Raw genomic sequence first — 16,864 nt, 5'->3', positions numbered from 1 at the left:
TTTTAATTTGTCCCGCGCTGTATGTTTATCTGTTCAGTCCGGTCCGATGGGCGTTGCCTCTGTTCCCTCACTCTACCCCTCCTCGGCTTGCTGTACGCATTCTTCGCCGTGAATCTCGCAGAGCGCGTACAGACTTTGCGCGTGCGCATTGCAATGTGACCTCGCACAGTATGCTTTTCCCAATTGCGGGCAAAGCCGAAAAGCAGTATGGCGCATGCGCCAGTACTGTGCCATACTGCTTTTCCCGCCAGCAAGCATACCATGCAAAACGTGAATATTTCAGTGTTATTAGGGATCTAAAACATAAGAGCCACCTTCACAGAATGCAGCCTTAGTGCTGCAGAAGGTGGCTCTTTTACCTTAATAGGCCCTGGGGGGGGTGACAGGTTCCCTTTAAATGTTTCGAATCACCAAACAAATTTAAGTATTAGACAAAGATAGCACAAGTAAACACAAAATGCAGTTTTTGAATGAAGGTCTTAAAGGAAAAATCCAAACCTACATCGCACTGTGTGAAAAAGTGATTGATGTTCTCAATCAAGAAATCACATAAATGACTCCTACCTGACATAGTAAAGAAGACCAACAGATCCTCAAAAGCTAGACATCATGCCGAGATCCAAAGAAATTCTGAAACAAATGAGAAACAAAGTACCGTATATACTCGAGTATAAGCCGACCCGAGTATAAGCCGACCCCCCCTAATTTTGCCACAAAAAACTGGGAAAACTTATTGACTCGAGTATAAGCCTAGGGTGGAAATGCAGCATTTACCGGTGAATTTAAAAAATAAAAATAGATCATTATTTCCCCATAGCTGTGCCATATAGTGCTCTGCACCGTTCATATTTCCCCATAGCTGTGCCCCATATACAGTGCTCTGCACCGTTCATTGTGCCCCATAGCTGTGCCCCATATACAGTGCTCTGCACCGTTCATTGTGCCCCATAGCTGTGCCCCATATACAGTGCTCTGCACCGTTCATTGTGCCCCATAGCTGTGCCCCATATACAGTGCTCTGCACCGTTCATTGTGCCCCATAGCTGTGCCCCATATACAGTGCTCTGCACCGTTCATTGTGCCCCATAGCTGTGCCCCATATACAGTGCTCTGCACCGTTCATTGTGCCCCATAGCTGTGCCCCATATACAGTGCTCTGCACCGTTCATTGTGCCCCATAGATGCTCCACATAAATCTGTGCCGCTGCTGCTGCAATAAAAAAAAAAAAACACATACTCACCTCTCTTGCTTGCAGCTCCCAGCGTCCGGTCCTGGCGCCTCCATCTTCCCGGCGTCTCTGCTCTGACTGATCAGGCAGAGGGCGCCGCGCACACTATATGCGTCATCACGCCCTCTGACCTGAACAGTCAGAGCGCAGACGCCGGGAAGATGGAGGCGCCGGGAAGATGGAGCGACACCCGGCGGCTGGAACGCGGACAGGTGAATATGACATACTTACCTAGTCCCAGCGATCCTCTCCCTCTGCCTGTCACAGCTGGTCTTCGGTGCCGCAGCCTCTTTCTCTATCAGCGGCACCGCTGATTAGAGAAATGAATACGCGGCTCCACCCCTATGGGAGGTGGAGCCGCCTATTCATTTTTCTAATGAGCGGTCCCACGTGACCGCTGAAGAGGGGAAGACGCTGCAGCACAGAAGACCAGCTGTGACAGGCAGAGGGAGAGGATCGCTGGGACTAGGTAAGTATACCTCAGCGCCCTCACCCGCCGACCCTGCCACCCACCTTGACTCGAGTATAAGCCGAGAGGGGCACTTTCAGCCCAAAAATTTGGGCTGAAAATCTTGGCTTATACTCGAGTATATACGGTAATTGAGATTTGTCAGGAAAAGGTTATAAATAGTGATGAGCGAGTGTAATCGTTGTTCGGGTTTTCCCGAGCACTCTCGGGTGATCTCCGAGTATTTGTTAGTGTTCGGAGATTAAGTTTTCATCGCCGCAGTAGAATGATTTACAGCTACTAGACAGCTTGATTTTACATGTGAGGATTACCTAGCAACCAGGCAACCCCCACATGTACTCAGGCTGGGTACTGGCTGTAAATCATTCAGCTGAGGCGATGAAAACTTAATCTCCGAACGCTAACAAATACTCGGAGATCACCCGAGCGTGCTGGGGAAAACCCGAGCAACGAGTACACTCGCTCATCACTAGTTATAAAGCCATTTCTAAACATTTGGGACTCCAGCGAACCACAGTGAGAGCCATTTTCCGCAAATGGTGAAAACATGTAACAGTAGTGAACCTTCCCATGAGTGGCCAGCCGACCAAAATTACCCCAAGAGCGCAGCGACGACTCATCCAAGAGGTCAGATAAGACCCTACAACAACATCCAAAGAATTACAGGCCTCACTTTCCTCAGTTAACGTCAGTGTTCATGACTCCATCATAAGAAAGAGACTGGGCAAAAATGGCCGGCATGGCAGAATTCCAAGACTAAAACCACTGCTGAGCAATAGGAATGTAAAGTCTAGTCTTTGTTTTGTCAGAAAACATCATGCTCCCCATGAATTTTCAGAGAATACTCTGTGGACTGACAAGACAAAAGTTGAACATTTTGGAAGGTGTATGTCCCATTACATCTGACGTAGAATTAACACCGCATTTCAGAAAAGGAACATCATACCAACAGTAAAATGTGGTGGTAGTGTGATGGTCTGGAGCTGTTCGGCTGCTTCAGGATCTGGATGATTTGCTGTGATACATAAAACCATGAATTCTGCTGTCTACCAAAAAATCCTGAAGAAGAATGTCCAGCAATCTATTTGTGACCTGAAGCTGAAGTGCATATAGATTATACAGCAGGACAAAACACACCAGTAAGTACACCTCTGAATTGCTTAAAAGCAAAATTAAGACTTTAGAGTGGCTAGTCAAAGTTCTGACTTTATTCCAATTAAGATACTTTGGCATGACCTAAAAAAGGCTTTTCATGCTTGTACAAATGTGGTTGAATCACAACAATTCTGCAAAGGTAAGTGGGCTAAAATTCCTCCAGAGCGTTGTAAAAGACGCATTGCCAGTTATTGCAAACACTTGATTGCAGCTGTTGCTGCTAATGATGGCCCCTTCCAGGATTTGTTTTTCCCTTAATTTAAAAACTGCATTTTGTGTTGACTTGTGTTATCTTTGTCTAATATTTTTAAATTTGTTTGGTGATATGAAACATTTTAAGCGTGACAAACATACAACAGAATAGGAAATCAGGAAACGGGCAAACACTTTTATAATACATTTGTATCTATAGATATGTCTTTCTCTATATCTATCTGAATAGATAAAGGAATGGGTACAGCAGTACTCATTATAAATGAAGTCAGTGACGTAAGTGACACATTTCTGGAATTAGGGTCTCTGTCGGTACATAATTCTGCTCTGTTTAAAGGGAACCTGTCACCCCAAAAATGGTATATGAGCTAAGGCCACCAGCATCAGGGGCTTATCTACAGCATTTTGTAATGCTGTAGATAAGCCCCCGATATATCCTGAAAGGTAAGAAAAACCGGTTATATTATACTCACCCAGGGGCGGTCTGGGTCCAATGGGCGTTGTGGTCCGGGTCCGGTGCCTCCTATCTTCATACGATGACGTCCTCTTCTTGTCTTCTCGCTACGGCTCCGGCGCAGGCGTACTTTGTCTGCCCTGTTGAGGGCAGAGCAAAGTTGTCATGTCGGACGCTGTTCACACTAGGGCGTCCGACAGACAGCGGTAATTCCACATTTGTTCACTATACGCTCAGTGGCGCCGGCTAGATTTTATCCAGGTTATCCAGGGTTAATCTGGCTGGTAATCTGGTTGGATGCTGGGTCACGCCCGTGGCCTTTAAATAGTCATTCTGGACTTTGGGCGTCGCCGATTATAGCTTGTCTTGTGCCTGGTGATCTCGGTCTGGAGTGGTGGTCTAGGAGTTGAAGTATCGTATCTGGTGGTGTATTATCCTTTGTCATATTTCTCCTTCCTATATTTGTGTTTATTTTTGCCCTGTGCACATAATAGTGTTTTCCTGTGTGTCTGCGGCGAGGTGCGTTTTTAGTTTTCCCTGTCTGTACTTTCTGTGTAGGTTGGTGTGTGGTCTTAGCACTGGGTGGCGGGTGGAGGTTTCAGCATAGGGCTGAAACAGGAGTCAGGGTCAGGCCTGGCGGCCCAGACAAGCGCACCATCCGTGTAAATTCTGGGAGAGGGACAGACAGAGGTTTCACTAGTGTGAGGGATATCGCACGGGCCTCGGTAATCAGCCTTAGTCTACCCAATACTCCTGTGACATTATAATCGGCCTAAATAAATTTTGGATGCCATGGATCCCATGAGTTCCATAACCCGCCAGTTGGAGGCGCTGTCCTTACAGGTCACTGAGTTGAAGGGGGCAGTTCAGCAACAAGGTCTGGTAGTATCTAATGTGCAAGCAGAAACTGCAGGTAGAGTCGCAGAGCCAAAGATCCCTTTACCTGAGAGGTTTGCTGGGGAACGCAGTAAATTTGTTGTTTTTCGTGAAGCTTGCAAATTATATTTTCGTATGCGCCCGGTTTCCTCAGGTTATGAGGCTCAGCGTGTGGGCCTGGTATTGTCATTACTGAACGGAGACCCCCAAGCATGGCCGTTTTCATTACCATCTGATTCAGCTGCATTTAACTCAGTGGATATTTTTTTTCCTGCTCTTGGACTCATATATGATGATCCTGACAGACTGGCTCTAGCAGAGTCTAAAATACGCGCTATTACTGTTCTGAATTTCGCCGCTGGGCAGTGGACACGCAATGGAATGACCCTGCGCTGCGGAGTCAATTTGTACATGGGGTTTCGAGAAGGGTTAAACAAGCCCTCATTATGTATGAGACTCCTTCTCTAGAGTCTGCCATGAGTCTTGTTGTCCGCATTGATCGCCGTTTGCATCAGGGGGCGCAAGAGACGCCTCCTATGGGGGTGAGCGTAGGTGCACGTGTGGTTGCTGCAGGTGAGCCCACGGAGCCTATGCAAATCGCAGGGGTGTCACATCATCTTGCCTCCTCACTCAGGAAGCAGGGAGCCTGTTTTTGCTGTGGTAAAAAAGGGCATTATGTAAATGCTTGTCCTCTGTTTTCTAAGAAAAGCACAACGGCGGAAAACTTCTAAGCTCAGAGGGTGTGGAGGAGGCCAATCTGAGCTTATGCATATCCTCCATGGGGGTCTCTCAATGTATGCTTCCTGCCAGAGTTACGGTCGCTGACAGAGAGCTGCCAATCACCGTTTTTGTGGTTAGTGGGTCGGCCACTAATCTCATTGATGCGGAGTTTGCGCGCACGGCCTGGTTCACGGTCGATAAACTGCCTCATCCTATCCGGGTGGTCACCATCAATGCTACTCCACTCCCACAGGGGGAGATTACGGACTTTGTGGCTGAGGTTAAACTCCACATTGGGGTCCTACATTCTGAGCAAGTTACATGTAGGGTGCTCAGTAATCTTCCTGCACAAATGGTTCTGGATTTTCCATGGTTGTCTATGCACAACCCGGTGATTGACTGGAAAACTCAGGATATAATTCAGTGGAGCGGATTTTGCCAGGAGAATTGCCTGGCCACATGTGTGCCTGCTGTGACTTCCAGCATTCCTGAGTCACTGCTGGATTTCGCAGATGTGTTTTCTGAGAAGGGTTGCTCTGAATTGCCACCACATCGACCCTATGACTGTACTATTAGGTTTAAACCAGGGGCCAAGTTGCCGAAAGCTAGGATGTTTAACATCTCTGGTCCTGAGGGGCAAGCCCTAAAGTACTACATTGCTGAGAGTCTGAGCAAAGGGCACATCAGGCCTTCGTCCTCGCCGGTGGCAGCGGGGTTCTTCTTCGTTAAGAAGAAAGATGGCGGACTAAGCCCGTGTCTGGATTTTAGGGAGTTAAACCAGATTACGGTTCGTGATCCACACCCTATGCCACTGATACCTGATTTGTTCAACCAGGTGGCTGGTGCTAAGTGGTTTTCCAAGCTTGACCTCAGGGGGGCGTACAACCTCATAAGAGTCCGTCAAGGTGATGAGTGGAAGATGGCTTTTAATACCCCTGAGGGTCATTTAGAAAATTTGGTGATGCCATTTGGGTTGACAAACGCGCCTGCTGTATTCCAACATTTCATAAATGATGTGTTCTCGCATGTACTGAGGAAATTCGTTATTGTGTACCTAGATGACATTCTCATTTATTCATGCGACCGTGATACTCATTTAGAGCATGTGAGGCAGGTGTTACAGCTACTCAGAGAAAATAAGCTCTATGCAAAACTTGAGAAATGTGTTTTTTCGGTTCAGGAGTTGCCTTTCTTGAGTTATATTGTGTCTGCTTCAGGGTTTAAAATGGACGCCGCTAAGGTGCAAGCGGTGCTGCATTGAGAATGGCCTGATAACCTAAAAGCACTCCAACGGTTCCTTGGATTTTCTAATTATTATAGAAAATTTATCAAAGATTTTTCTACCATTGCTAAACCGCTTACTGACATGACGAAAAAGGGTACCAATTTCTCCGCCTGGCCGGAGGCTGCTGTGCGCGCATTCGAATTTCTGAAGAACAGTTTTGCTTTGGCCCCCATTCTGGTGCAACTGGACGTATCAAAACCATTTACCGTGGAGGTCGATGCGTCTGAGGTTGGAGTGGGGGCGGTGCTGTCACAAGGCTCATCCTTGGGCGAGTTGCGTCCATGCGCCTACTTTTCCAAGAAGCTGTCGTCCGCCGACCGTAACTACGATATCGGCAACTGGGAGTTGTTGGCTTTTGAGGAGTGGCGACACTTCTTCGAGGGGGCGATCCACCAGGTTACAGATATCACCGACCATAAAAATCTGCTTTATTTAGAGTCAGCCAAGCGTCTGTTCCCCAGGCAGGCTCGCTGGGCATTGTTCTTTTTAACGCGTTTCAACTTTTTTGTCACGTACCGTCCGGGGTCTAAGAACACTAAGGCAGATGCTGTATCCAGGTGTTTTCCGGGGGGAGAACCTCGGGAAGATCCGGTACCCATCCTTCAAAAGGGTGTAGTGGTCTCGGCTCTCACGACAGAGGTTGAGGCGGAGATTGCCGAGGCTCAGGAGGAAGTACCACCAGAGCTTCCCGTTAACAAATCATTTTTACCGCTTCATCTTCGCCTAAAGGTGTTGGGTGAGCATCATGATGCGGTTCTGGCTGGCCATCCAGGGGTTAGGGGTACCTTGGAGTTGGTGTTGCGTCGGTTTTGGTGGCCCCAAATCCGTCAGGACGTGGTCTCGTACGTATCAGCATGTACCACATGTGCTAGGGCTAAGATGCCTCGCTCCCGTCCTGCTGGCTCATTACATCCTCTAGGGGTACCCAGTAGGCCATGGATGGAGATCTCCATGGATTTTATTGCAGACCTACCTTCCTCTGCTGGGAACACGGTCATCTTGGTGGTTGTTGATCGGTTCTCAAAGATGTTGCACTTTGTGTCCTTGCCTTCATTGCCTAACGCAAAGACTCTGGCTCAGGTTTTTGTGCAGGAGGTGGTCAGACTTCACCGGGTCCCGTCTGACAGTGTCTGATAGGGGTACTCAGTTTGTGGCGAAGTTTTGGAAAGCTTTTTGCTCATGACTGGGGATCAAGTTGTCGCATTCTTCGGCGTTTCATCCTTAGTCAAATGGTCAGACCGAGCGTATAAACCAGAATTTGGAGCAGTACTTACGCTGCTTTGTTTCTGACAACCAGGAGGAATGGTCAACGTTCCTTCCTTCGGCTGAGTTTGCCATTAACAATCACCGCCAGGAATCGTCTGGTGAGTCCCCATTCTTTTGTGTTTACGGGTACCATCCTCAATTTTGTACTCTGTGTCAGGGTGGCTCTGCTGGCGTTCCTGAGGAGGACCAGCTAGGAGCACAACTGTCATCTGTTTGGAGGAGAGTGAAACAGCGCTTGCTGAGCGTGGGTGCTAGGTACAAACGAGTGGCTGACAGTAGACGTGTGCCAGGTCCGGACCTGAGTGTGGGTGAATTGGGTCCAAGGTTTATCGGTCCTTTTAGGGTCACCGCCATCAATAACCCGGTAGCCTACCGATTGGAACTTCCTACGGTATATAAAATGCACAACGTGTTTCACAGATCTCTGTTAAAGAAGGTGGTGGGTTCCGTGGACGCGGCGCCGATGCCACCTCCAGTCTTGGTGGATGGCAATTTGGAGTTTGAAGTCTCCAAGGTGGTTGACTCTCGTATAGTGCGCCGCACATTACAGTACCTGGTACATTGGCGTGGTTATGGGCCAGAGGAGAGGTCTTGGGTACCAGCTTCGGACATACATACGGACCGGCTGGTCAGTATGTTTCACCGCCGCCATCCGGACAAGCCGGGTCCTATAAGTCGTGAGGGCCCTGGGGTCCCTCGTAGAAGGCAGGGTACTGTCATGTCGGACGCTGTTCACACTAGGGCGTCCGACAGACAGCTGTAATTCCACATTTGTCCACTATACGCTCAGTGGTGCCGGCTAGATTTTATCCAGGTTATCCAGGGTTAATCTGGCTGGTAATCTGGTTGGAGGCTGGGTCACGCCCGTGGCCTTTAAATAGTCATTCTGGACTTTGGGCGTCGCCGATTATAGCTTGTGTCTTGTGCCTGGTGATCTCGGTCTGGAGTGGTGGTCTAGGAGTTGAAGTATCGTATCTGGTGGTGTATTATAATTTGTCACAATTCTCCTTCCTATATTTGTGTTTATTTTTGCCCTGTGCACATTATAGTGTTTTCCTTTGTGTCTGCGGCGAGGTGCGTTTTTAGTTTTCCCTGTCTGTACTTTCTGTGTAGGTTGGTGTGTGGTCTTATCACTGGGTGGCGGGTGGAGGTTTCAGCATAGGGCTGAAACAGGAGTCAGGGTCAGGCCTGGCGGCCCAGACAAGCACACCATCAGTGTATATTCTGGGAGAGGGACAGTCAGGGTTTTCCCTAGTCTGAGGGATATCGCAGGGGCCCGGGTAATCAGCTTTAGTCTACCCAATACCCCCGTGACAAAAGTACTGCAGTGCGCAGGTGCCCGGAAAGGTCAGAGAGGCCCGGTGACTGCACACTGCAGTACTTTGCTCTGCCCCCAGCAGGTCAGACAAAGTACGCCTGCGCTGGAGCCGCGGCAGGAAGACAAGAAAGGAGGCGCCGGACCGCGACGCCCATCAGACCCGAATCGAACTGGTACCACCCCTGGGTAAGTAAAATATAACTTGTTTTTCTTACCTTTCACATTACATTGGGGGCTTATCTACAGCATTATGGAATGCTGTAGATAAGCCCCTGATGCTGGTGGGCTTAGCTCATATACGATTTTTGGGGTGACAGGTTCCCTTTAGACAGCAAAAGCCTGGTGACAGATTCACTTTAAGTGTCTATTGATTCCTCACAGTCAAAGATAAGTAAATTTAGGGAAATTTATTTTGCCAATGATTCAGAAGCCAAGTCTCCTACATACTAATTCTTATTCCTATTTTAGCCTTTGTGTTACATGGGGGGAACTACAACTCAGAATTAGGATATGCCAGGAAAGTGAATTTTCATAGTTTTTTATATATGTTTACATGTTGTGCATTGCATGCAGATTCTGGCCTGGAATTCACACCAAACGCTAAATGACTCGCCCATGGATATTAACTTTTTGGCGGTCTATGGATGCCAAATAGAGCAGATTGTTATTTATAGTTTACCAGTTTCTGTTCTTTTTTTTATCCCATTTTAGGAAGGGAAGGCACATTCGGTGCCCAATGCGCTCTGACCAATGGATTTTCACAGCACGCTTGTTTCGATTGATAATGAACTCAGCCAAGAGGATTTGGAATCTTTGAAATTCCTTTGTTCGGATGTGCTTCCAAACAAGAAACTGTTAACCATAAAGTCAAGTCTAGAACTATTTACTGAGCTCCAAAAGAAAGGTCTATTTGAAGATGACCGATATGACTTTCTGGCTGAACTACTTTATATCATAGGTCAGCACAGTTTGTTAAAAGTGCTGGAAACCAGCAAGTGGCATGTCCAAGAAGCCTTAAAAGAAAAGAGTACTGTGTCTTTGTATAGGTAAGTTCTTAATGTTTTCATTTAATTGTCTATTGTCACCCACAATACTCATCTTAAATGAGTACATCCCTTTTGAAAATTAAGATTTTAAAGGGGTTGTTCAGTCTTAAACTACAGGACTGTTTGGCCATGTTCACACTTTGCGGTTTTTACCGCGGCGATTTTGCAGCTGCGGGTCCGCTGCAGTTTCCATTGCGTTTACAGTAACCTGTAAACCCTATGGAAACCGCAAACCGCTGTGCACATGCTGCGGGAAAAAACGTGCGGGAACGCAGCGGTTTACAACCCGCAGCATGTCACTTCTTTGTGCAGAATCGCGACGGTTCTGCACCCGTAGGAATGCATTGATCCGCTTACTTCCCGCATGGGGCTGTGCCCACCATGCGGGAAGTAAGCGGATAATGTGCGGGTGGAACCCAGGGTGGAGGAGAGGAGACTCTCCTCCAGGCCCCGGGAACCATATTTGTGTAAAAAAAAAAAAAAAAAAAAAGAATTAAAATAAAAAATGATATACTCACCCTCTGAAGTCTCAGCGTTGTATGCGGCCGTCCGGTCTCAGGTTTGCTATGCGACCAGGACCTGCGGTGACGTCGCGGTCACATGACCGTGACGTCACGAAGGTCCTTCTCGCACAGCATCTTTGGAACCGGACCGCCGCCTGCAGCGCCGAGGAGATCGGGACGTCAGAGGGTGAGTATATCATTATTTTTATTATTTTTAACATTACTATTGATGCTGCATATTGCTGCATATGCAGCATCAATAGTAGGAGTAAATCCCACAGCGGAAACCGCAGGACAAAACGTGATAAATCTGCAGGGATAACCGCAGTGGGTTTGCCCTGCAGATTTATCAAATCCGCTGCGGGAGAACCCGCAGGGACCGGACGCTACGTGTAAACATAGCCTTTACCGGCAGCCGCTAAAAAAAAAAAAAAAAAAAAAAGCGATCTGTCATTCTCTGTTCTCTGATGTGATTGCACATCAGGGGACAGAGAAATAGGGGGATTCGGGGACCCGGCTATACTTACCGGTGTCCCTGGGTCCGCCTGCGTCCCCTCCTGCCCGCCGGCTTCTTCATCCGGTAAGAAAATGGCGGGCGCCTGCGCAGTGCACCCGCCATGATCTGCCGGCAGGCAGCTGGAGGAGTTGGTTCTAAATTTAGGGTTAGGGTTGGGGCTAAATTTAGGGTTGGGGCTAAATTTAGGGTTAGGGTTGGGGCTAAATTTATGGTTAGGGCTAGGGTTAGGCTTCTTTCACACTTGCGTCAGTACGGGGCCGTCGCAATACGTCGGCCCATTGTACCGACGCACGTTGTGAAAATTGTGCACAACGTGGGCAGCGGATGCTGTTTTTCAACGCATCCGCTGCCCAGTCTATGTCCTGGGGAGGAGGGGGGCGGAGTTACGGCCACGCATGCGCGGTCAGAAATGGCGGACGCGACGTACAAAAAAAGTTACATTGAACGTTTTTTGTGACGACGGTCCGCCAAAACACAACAGATCCAGTGCACGACGGACGCGACGTGTCGCCATCCGTCGCCATCCGTCAGCAATACAAGTCTATGGGCAAAAAACGCATCCTGCGGGCACATTTGCAGGATCCATTTTTTGTCCAAAATGACGGATTGCGACAGATGCCACATGACGCAAGTGTGAATGTTGCCTTAGGGTTAGGGTTGGGGCTAAATTTAGGGTTAGGGTTGGGGCTAAAGTTAGGGTTAGAGTTGGGATTAGGGTTAGGGTTTGGATTAGGGTTGGCATTAGGGTTACGCTTGGGATTAGGGTTAAGGTTAGGGTTGGGATTAGGGTTAGGGGTTTATTGGGATTAGGGTTAGGTTTGAGGTTAAGGTTGAGATTAGGATTAGGGGTGTGTTGGATTTAGGGTTTTGATTAGAGTTATGGTTAGGGTTGAGATTAGGGTTGTTTTGGGGTTAGGGTTGTGATTATCGTTAGGGTTGTGATTAGGATTATGGATTGGGTTGGGATTAGGGTTAGGGGTGTGTTGGGGTTAGGGTTGGAGTTAGAATTGGGGGGTTTCCACTGTTTAGGTTCATCAGGGGGTCTCCAAACACGACAGTCAATTTTGCGCTCAAAAAGTCAAATGGTGCTCCCTCCTGAGCTCTGCCGTGCGCCCAAACAGTGGTTTACCCCCACATATGGGGCATCAGCGTACTCTGGATAAATTGGACAACAACTTTTGGGGTCCAATTTCTCCTGCTACCCTTGTGAAAATAAAAACTTGGGGGCTACAAAATCTTTATTGTGGAAAAAAATATATTTTTTATTTTCACAACTCTGCATTATACACTTCTGTGAAGCACTTGAGCATTCAAAGTTCTCACCATACATCTAGATAAGTTCCTTGGGGGGTCTAGTTTCCAAAATGGGGTCACTTGTGACGGGTTTCTACTGTTTAGGTACATCATGTGCTCTGCAAACGCAACATAACGCCCACAGACCATTCTATCAAAGTCTGCATTCCATAACGGCGCTCCTTCCCTTCTGTGCTCTGCCATGCGCCCAAACAATGGTCCCCCCACATATGGGGTATCAGCCTACTCAGCATAAATTGCACAATAAATTTTGGGGTCCAATTTCTGCTGCTACCCTTGTGAAAGTAAAAATTGGGGGTGAAAAGATCATTTTTGTGGAAAAAATATGATTTTTTTATTTTCATGGCTCTACATTATAAGCTTCTGTGAAGCAGTTGGGGGTTCATAGTGCTCACCACACATCTAGATGTGCTCTTTCGGGGGACTAGTTTCCAAAATGGGGTCACTTATGGGGGGGTTTCTACTGTTTAGGTATATCAGGAGCTCTGCAAATGCAACATGACGCCCGCAGACCATTCCATCAAAGTCTGCATTCCAAGCGGCGCTCCTTCCCTTCCGAACCCCGATGGGTGCCCAAACAGTGCCCCCCCACATATGGGGTATCAGCATACTCAGGACAAACTGGTCAACAGATTTTGAGGTCCATTGCCTCCTGTTACCCTCGAGAAAATAAAAAATTGCAGGCTAAAAAAATCATTTTTGAGGAAAAAAAAAAGATTTTTAATTTTCATGGTTCTACTTTATAAATTTCTGTGAATCACTTGGGGGTTTAAAGTTCTCACCACACATCTAGATAAGTTCCTTAAGGGGTCTAGTTTCCAAAATGGGGTCACTTTTGGGGGGTGTCTACTGTTTAGGTACATCAGGGGCTCTCCAAACGTGACATGGCGTCCGATCTCAATTACAGCCAATTCTACATTGAAAAAGTAAAACTGCTCTCCTTCTCTTCCAAGCTCTGCGGTGCGCCCAAACAGTGGTTTACCCCCACATAAGGGGTATCGACGTACTCAGGAGAAATTGCACAACAACTTTTGTAGTCTAATTTCTCCTGTTACCCTGGGCGAAAAGATCATTTTTGTGTAAACAAATGCGATTTTTTTTTTTTTTTTCACGGCTCTACGTAATAAACTTCTGTGAAGCACTTGGGGGTTCAAAGTGCTCACCACATATCTACATAACTTCCTTAAGGGGTCTAGTTTCCAAAATGGTGTCACTTGTGGAGCGTTTCCACTGTTTAGGCACATCAGGGGCTCTCTAAGGCTAGGGTCACATTGCGTTATGTGACTGCGTTTAACGGACTACGTTACACCGCGGCATAACGCGGTGTAACGTAGTCCGTTAACGCCGCCATTGCCTGTAATGGCGAACGCATCGCTAGCGCATGTCCACATTGGGCGTACGCTAGCGATGTGCTGTCATTTTAGTGACTGACCAAGCAGCGTTCGCGGTCCATTCCCCACTAGCGCAGATCGGGGATCTGCGCTAGCGGGATCAGCTAACGTGATCCCTTTTGGGACATTGCGTTAGCGCAGTCTGTAGCGCTATGCGCTAAACGGACTGCCCTAATGCAATGTGACCCTAGCCTATACGTGACATGGCATTCGATCTCAATTCCAGCCAATTCTGCATTGAAAAAGTCAAACGGCGCTCCTTCTCTTGCAATCTCTACGATGCGCCCAAACAGTGGTTTACCCCCGCTTATGGGGTATCGGCGTATTCAGGAGAAATTGCAGAACAATATTTATGGTTAAATTTCTGTTTTTACACTTGTGAAAATAAAAAAAAAATGGTTCTGAAGTAAAAATTTTAAATGTTCATTTTTTCCTTCCACATTGTTTCAGTTCCTGTGAAGCACGTAAAGGGTTAATAAACTTCTTGAATGTGGTTTTGAGAACCTTGAGGGGTGTAGTTTGTAGAACGGTGTCACACTTGGTTATTTTCGATCATATACAGGTCCTTCTCAAAAAATTAGCATATAGTGTTAAATTTCATTATTTACCATAATGTAATGATTACAATTAAACTTTCATAAATTATAGATTCATTATCCACCAACTGAAATTTGTCAGGTCTTTTATTGTTTAAATACTGATGATTTTGGCATACAACTCCTGATAACCCAAGAAACCTGTCTCAATAAATTAGCATATCAAGAAAAGGTTCTCTAAACGACCTATTACCCTAATCTTCTGAATCAACTAATTAACTCTAAACACATGCAAAAGATACCTGAGGCTTTTATAAACTCCCTGCCTGGTTCATTACTCAAAACCCCCATCATGGGTAAGACTAGCGACCTGACAGATGTCAAGAAGGCCATCATTGACACCCTCAAGCAAGAGGGTAAGACCCAGAAAGAAATTTCTCAACAAATAGGCTGTTCCCAGAGTGCTGTATCAAGGCACCTCAATGGTAAGTCTGTTGGAAGGAAACAATGTGGCAGAAAACGCTGTACAACGAGAAGAGGAGACCGGACCCTGAGGAAGATTGTGGAGAAGGACCGATTCCAGACCTTGGGGAACCTGAGGAAGCAGTGGACTGAGTCTGGTGTGGAAACATCCAGAGCCACCGTGCACAGGCGTGTGCAGGAAATGGGCTACAGGTGCCGCATTCCCCAGGTAAAGCCACTTTTGAACCATAAACAGCGGCAGAGGCGCCTGACCTGGGCTACAGAGAAGCAGCACTGGACTGTTGCTAAGTGGTCCCAAGTACTTTTTTCTGATGAAAGCAAATTTTGCATGTCATTCGGAAATCAAGGTGCCAGAGTCTGGAGGAAGACTGGGGAGAAGGAAATGCCAAAATGCCTGAAGTCCAGTGTCAAGTACCCACAGTCAGTGATGGTGTGGGGTGCCATGTCAGCTGCTGGTGTTGGTCCACTGTGTTTCATCAAGGGCAGGGTCAATGCAGCTAGCTATCAGGAGATTTTGGAGCACTTCATGCTTCCATCGGCTGAAATGCTTTATGGAGATGAAGATTTCATTTTTCAGCATGACCTGGCACCTGCTCACAGTGCCAAAACCACTGGTAAATGGTTTACTGACCATGGTATTACTGTGCTCAATTGGCCTGCCAACTCTCCTGACCTGAACCCCATAGAGAATCTGTGGGATATTGTGAAGAGAAAGTTGAGAGACGCAAGACCCAACACTCTGGATGAGCTTAAGGCCGCTATTGAAGCATCCTGGGCCTCCATAACATCTCAGCAGTGTCACAGGCTGATTGCCTCCATGCCACGCCGCATTGAAGCAGTCATTTCTGCCAAAGGATTCCCGACCAAGTATTGAGTGCATAACTGAACATTATTATTTGATGGTTTTTTTGTTTGTTATTAAAAAACACTTTTATTTGATTGGATGGGTGAAATATGCTAATTTATTGAGACAGGTTTTTTGGGTTATCAGGAGTTGTATGCCAAAATCATCAGTATTAAAACAATAAAAGACCTGACAAATTTCAGTTGGTGGATAATGAATCTATAATATATGAAAGTTTAATTGTAATCATTACATTATGGTAAATAATGAAATTTAACACTATATGCTAATTTTTTGAGAAGGACCTGTAGACCCCTCAAAATGACTTCAAATGTGATGTGGTCCCTAAAAAAAAAAAATGGTGTTGTAAAAATGAGAAATTGCTGGTCAACTTTAACCCTTATAACTCCCTAACAAAAAAAATGTTGTTTCCAAAATTGTGCTGATGTAAAGTAGACATGTGGGAAATGTTATTTATTAACTATTTTTGTGACATATCTCTCTGATTTAAAGGCATAAAAATACAAAGTTTGAAAATTGCAAAATTTTAAATTTTTTTGCCATATTTCCGTTTTTTTCATAAATAGTCGCAAGTAATATCGAAGAAATGTTACCACTAACATGAAGTACAATATGTCATGAAAAAACAATCTCAGAATCAGCGGGATCCGTTGAAGCGTTCCAGAGTTATAACCTCATAAAGTGACAGTGGTCAGAATTGTAAAAGTTGGCTCGGTCATTAAGTACCAAATTGGCTTTCACTAAGGGGTTAATCTGGTGATTTTACCCTATTTTACCTTTTTGTCATATTGTTTTTTCTTTATCTAACTTGAAGTATGTTTATGTAATGATCAAATTTTTTTTTGTATGTTTTTTTTTTTTTTTTTTTTTACCAATGCAGGCAAATGCTTTTTCAGCTTTATGAAAACATCACCTCTGACGACCTAAGGACTATATTATTCCTCTTAGATATTCCAAAGAAGTATGAGGAAGGCAAGGTAATAATTGTACTAGAGCTTGATTACTCATCTGTTAAAGAGTATATCTTTTTACTAAATAATTTAATTTTATAGGAGTTGGATCATTCAGGGGGTTGTTTGTGGAACAACATTTTGATAACCTTTTGTCAACTATAAGAGCCAACGAGGGGGGGTTCGCACAGATCCCACTTCTGCCACCAATTTTTCAGGGGACAAGACTCCGCTACCTCCAATTGTCAGGACAATTACACAATTGACTGACAAA

At 46.1% G+C, this 16,864-nt stretch overlaps 1 protein-coding gene across 1 annotated transcript in view; it reads left to right on the top strand.

Moving 5' to 3' along the window:
- The window catches only part of LOC138644788 (caspase-8-like), a 115,926-nt gene that overhangs the window by 33,915 nt on the left and 65,147 nt on the right, over nt 1–16,864 (top strand). The window contains exons 2-3 of the mRNA XM_069733598.1: nt 9,697–10,031; nt 16,521–16,617. Coding sequence (XP_069589699.1) covers nt 9,736–10,031; nt 16,521–16,617 — 393 coding nt within the window. The 5' untranslated portion in view covers nt 9,697–9,735. The remainder of the gene's footprint in view (nt 1–9,696; nt 10,032–16,520; nt 16,618–16,864) is intronic.

This window comes from Ranitomeya imitator, chromosome 7 (genome assembly GCF_032444005.1).
Source record: "Ranitomeya imitator isolate aRanImi1 chromosome 7, aRanImi1.pri, whole genome shotgun sequence".
Classification (NCBI taxonomy): Eukaryota; Metazoa; Chordata; class Amphibia; order Anura; family Dendrobatidae; genus Ranitomeya; species Ranitomeya imitator.
This window is presented reverse-complemented; position numbering and strand designations above follow the sequence as displayed.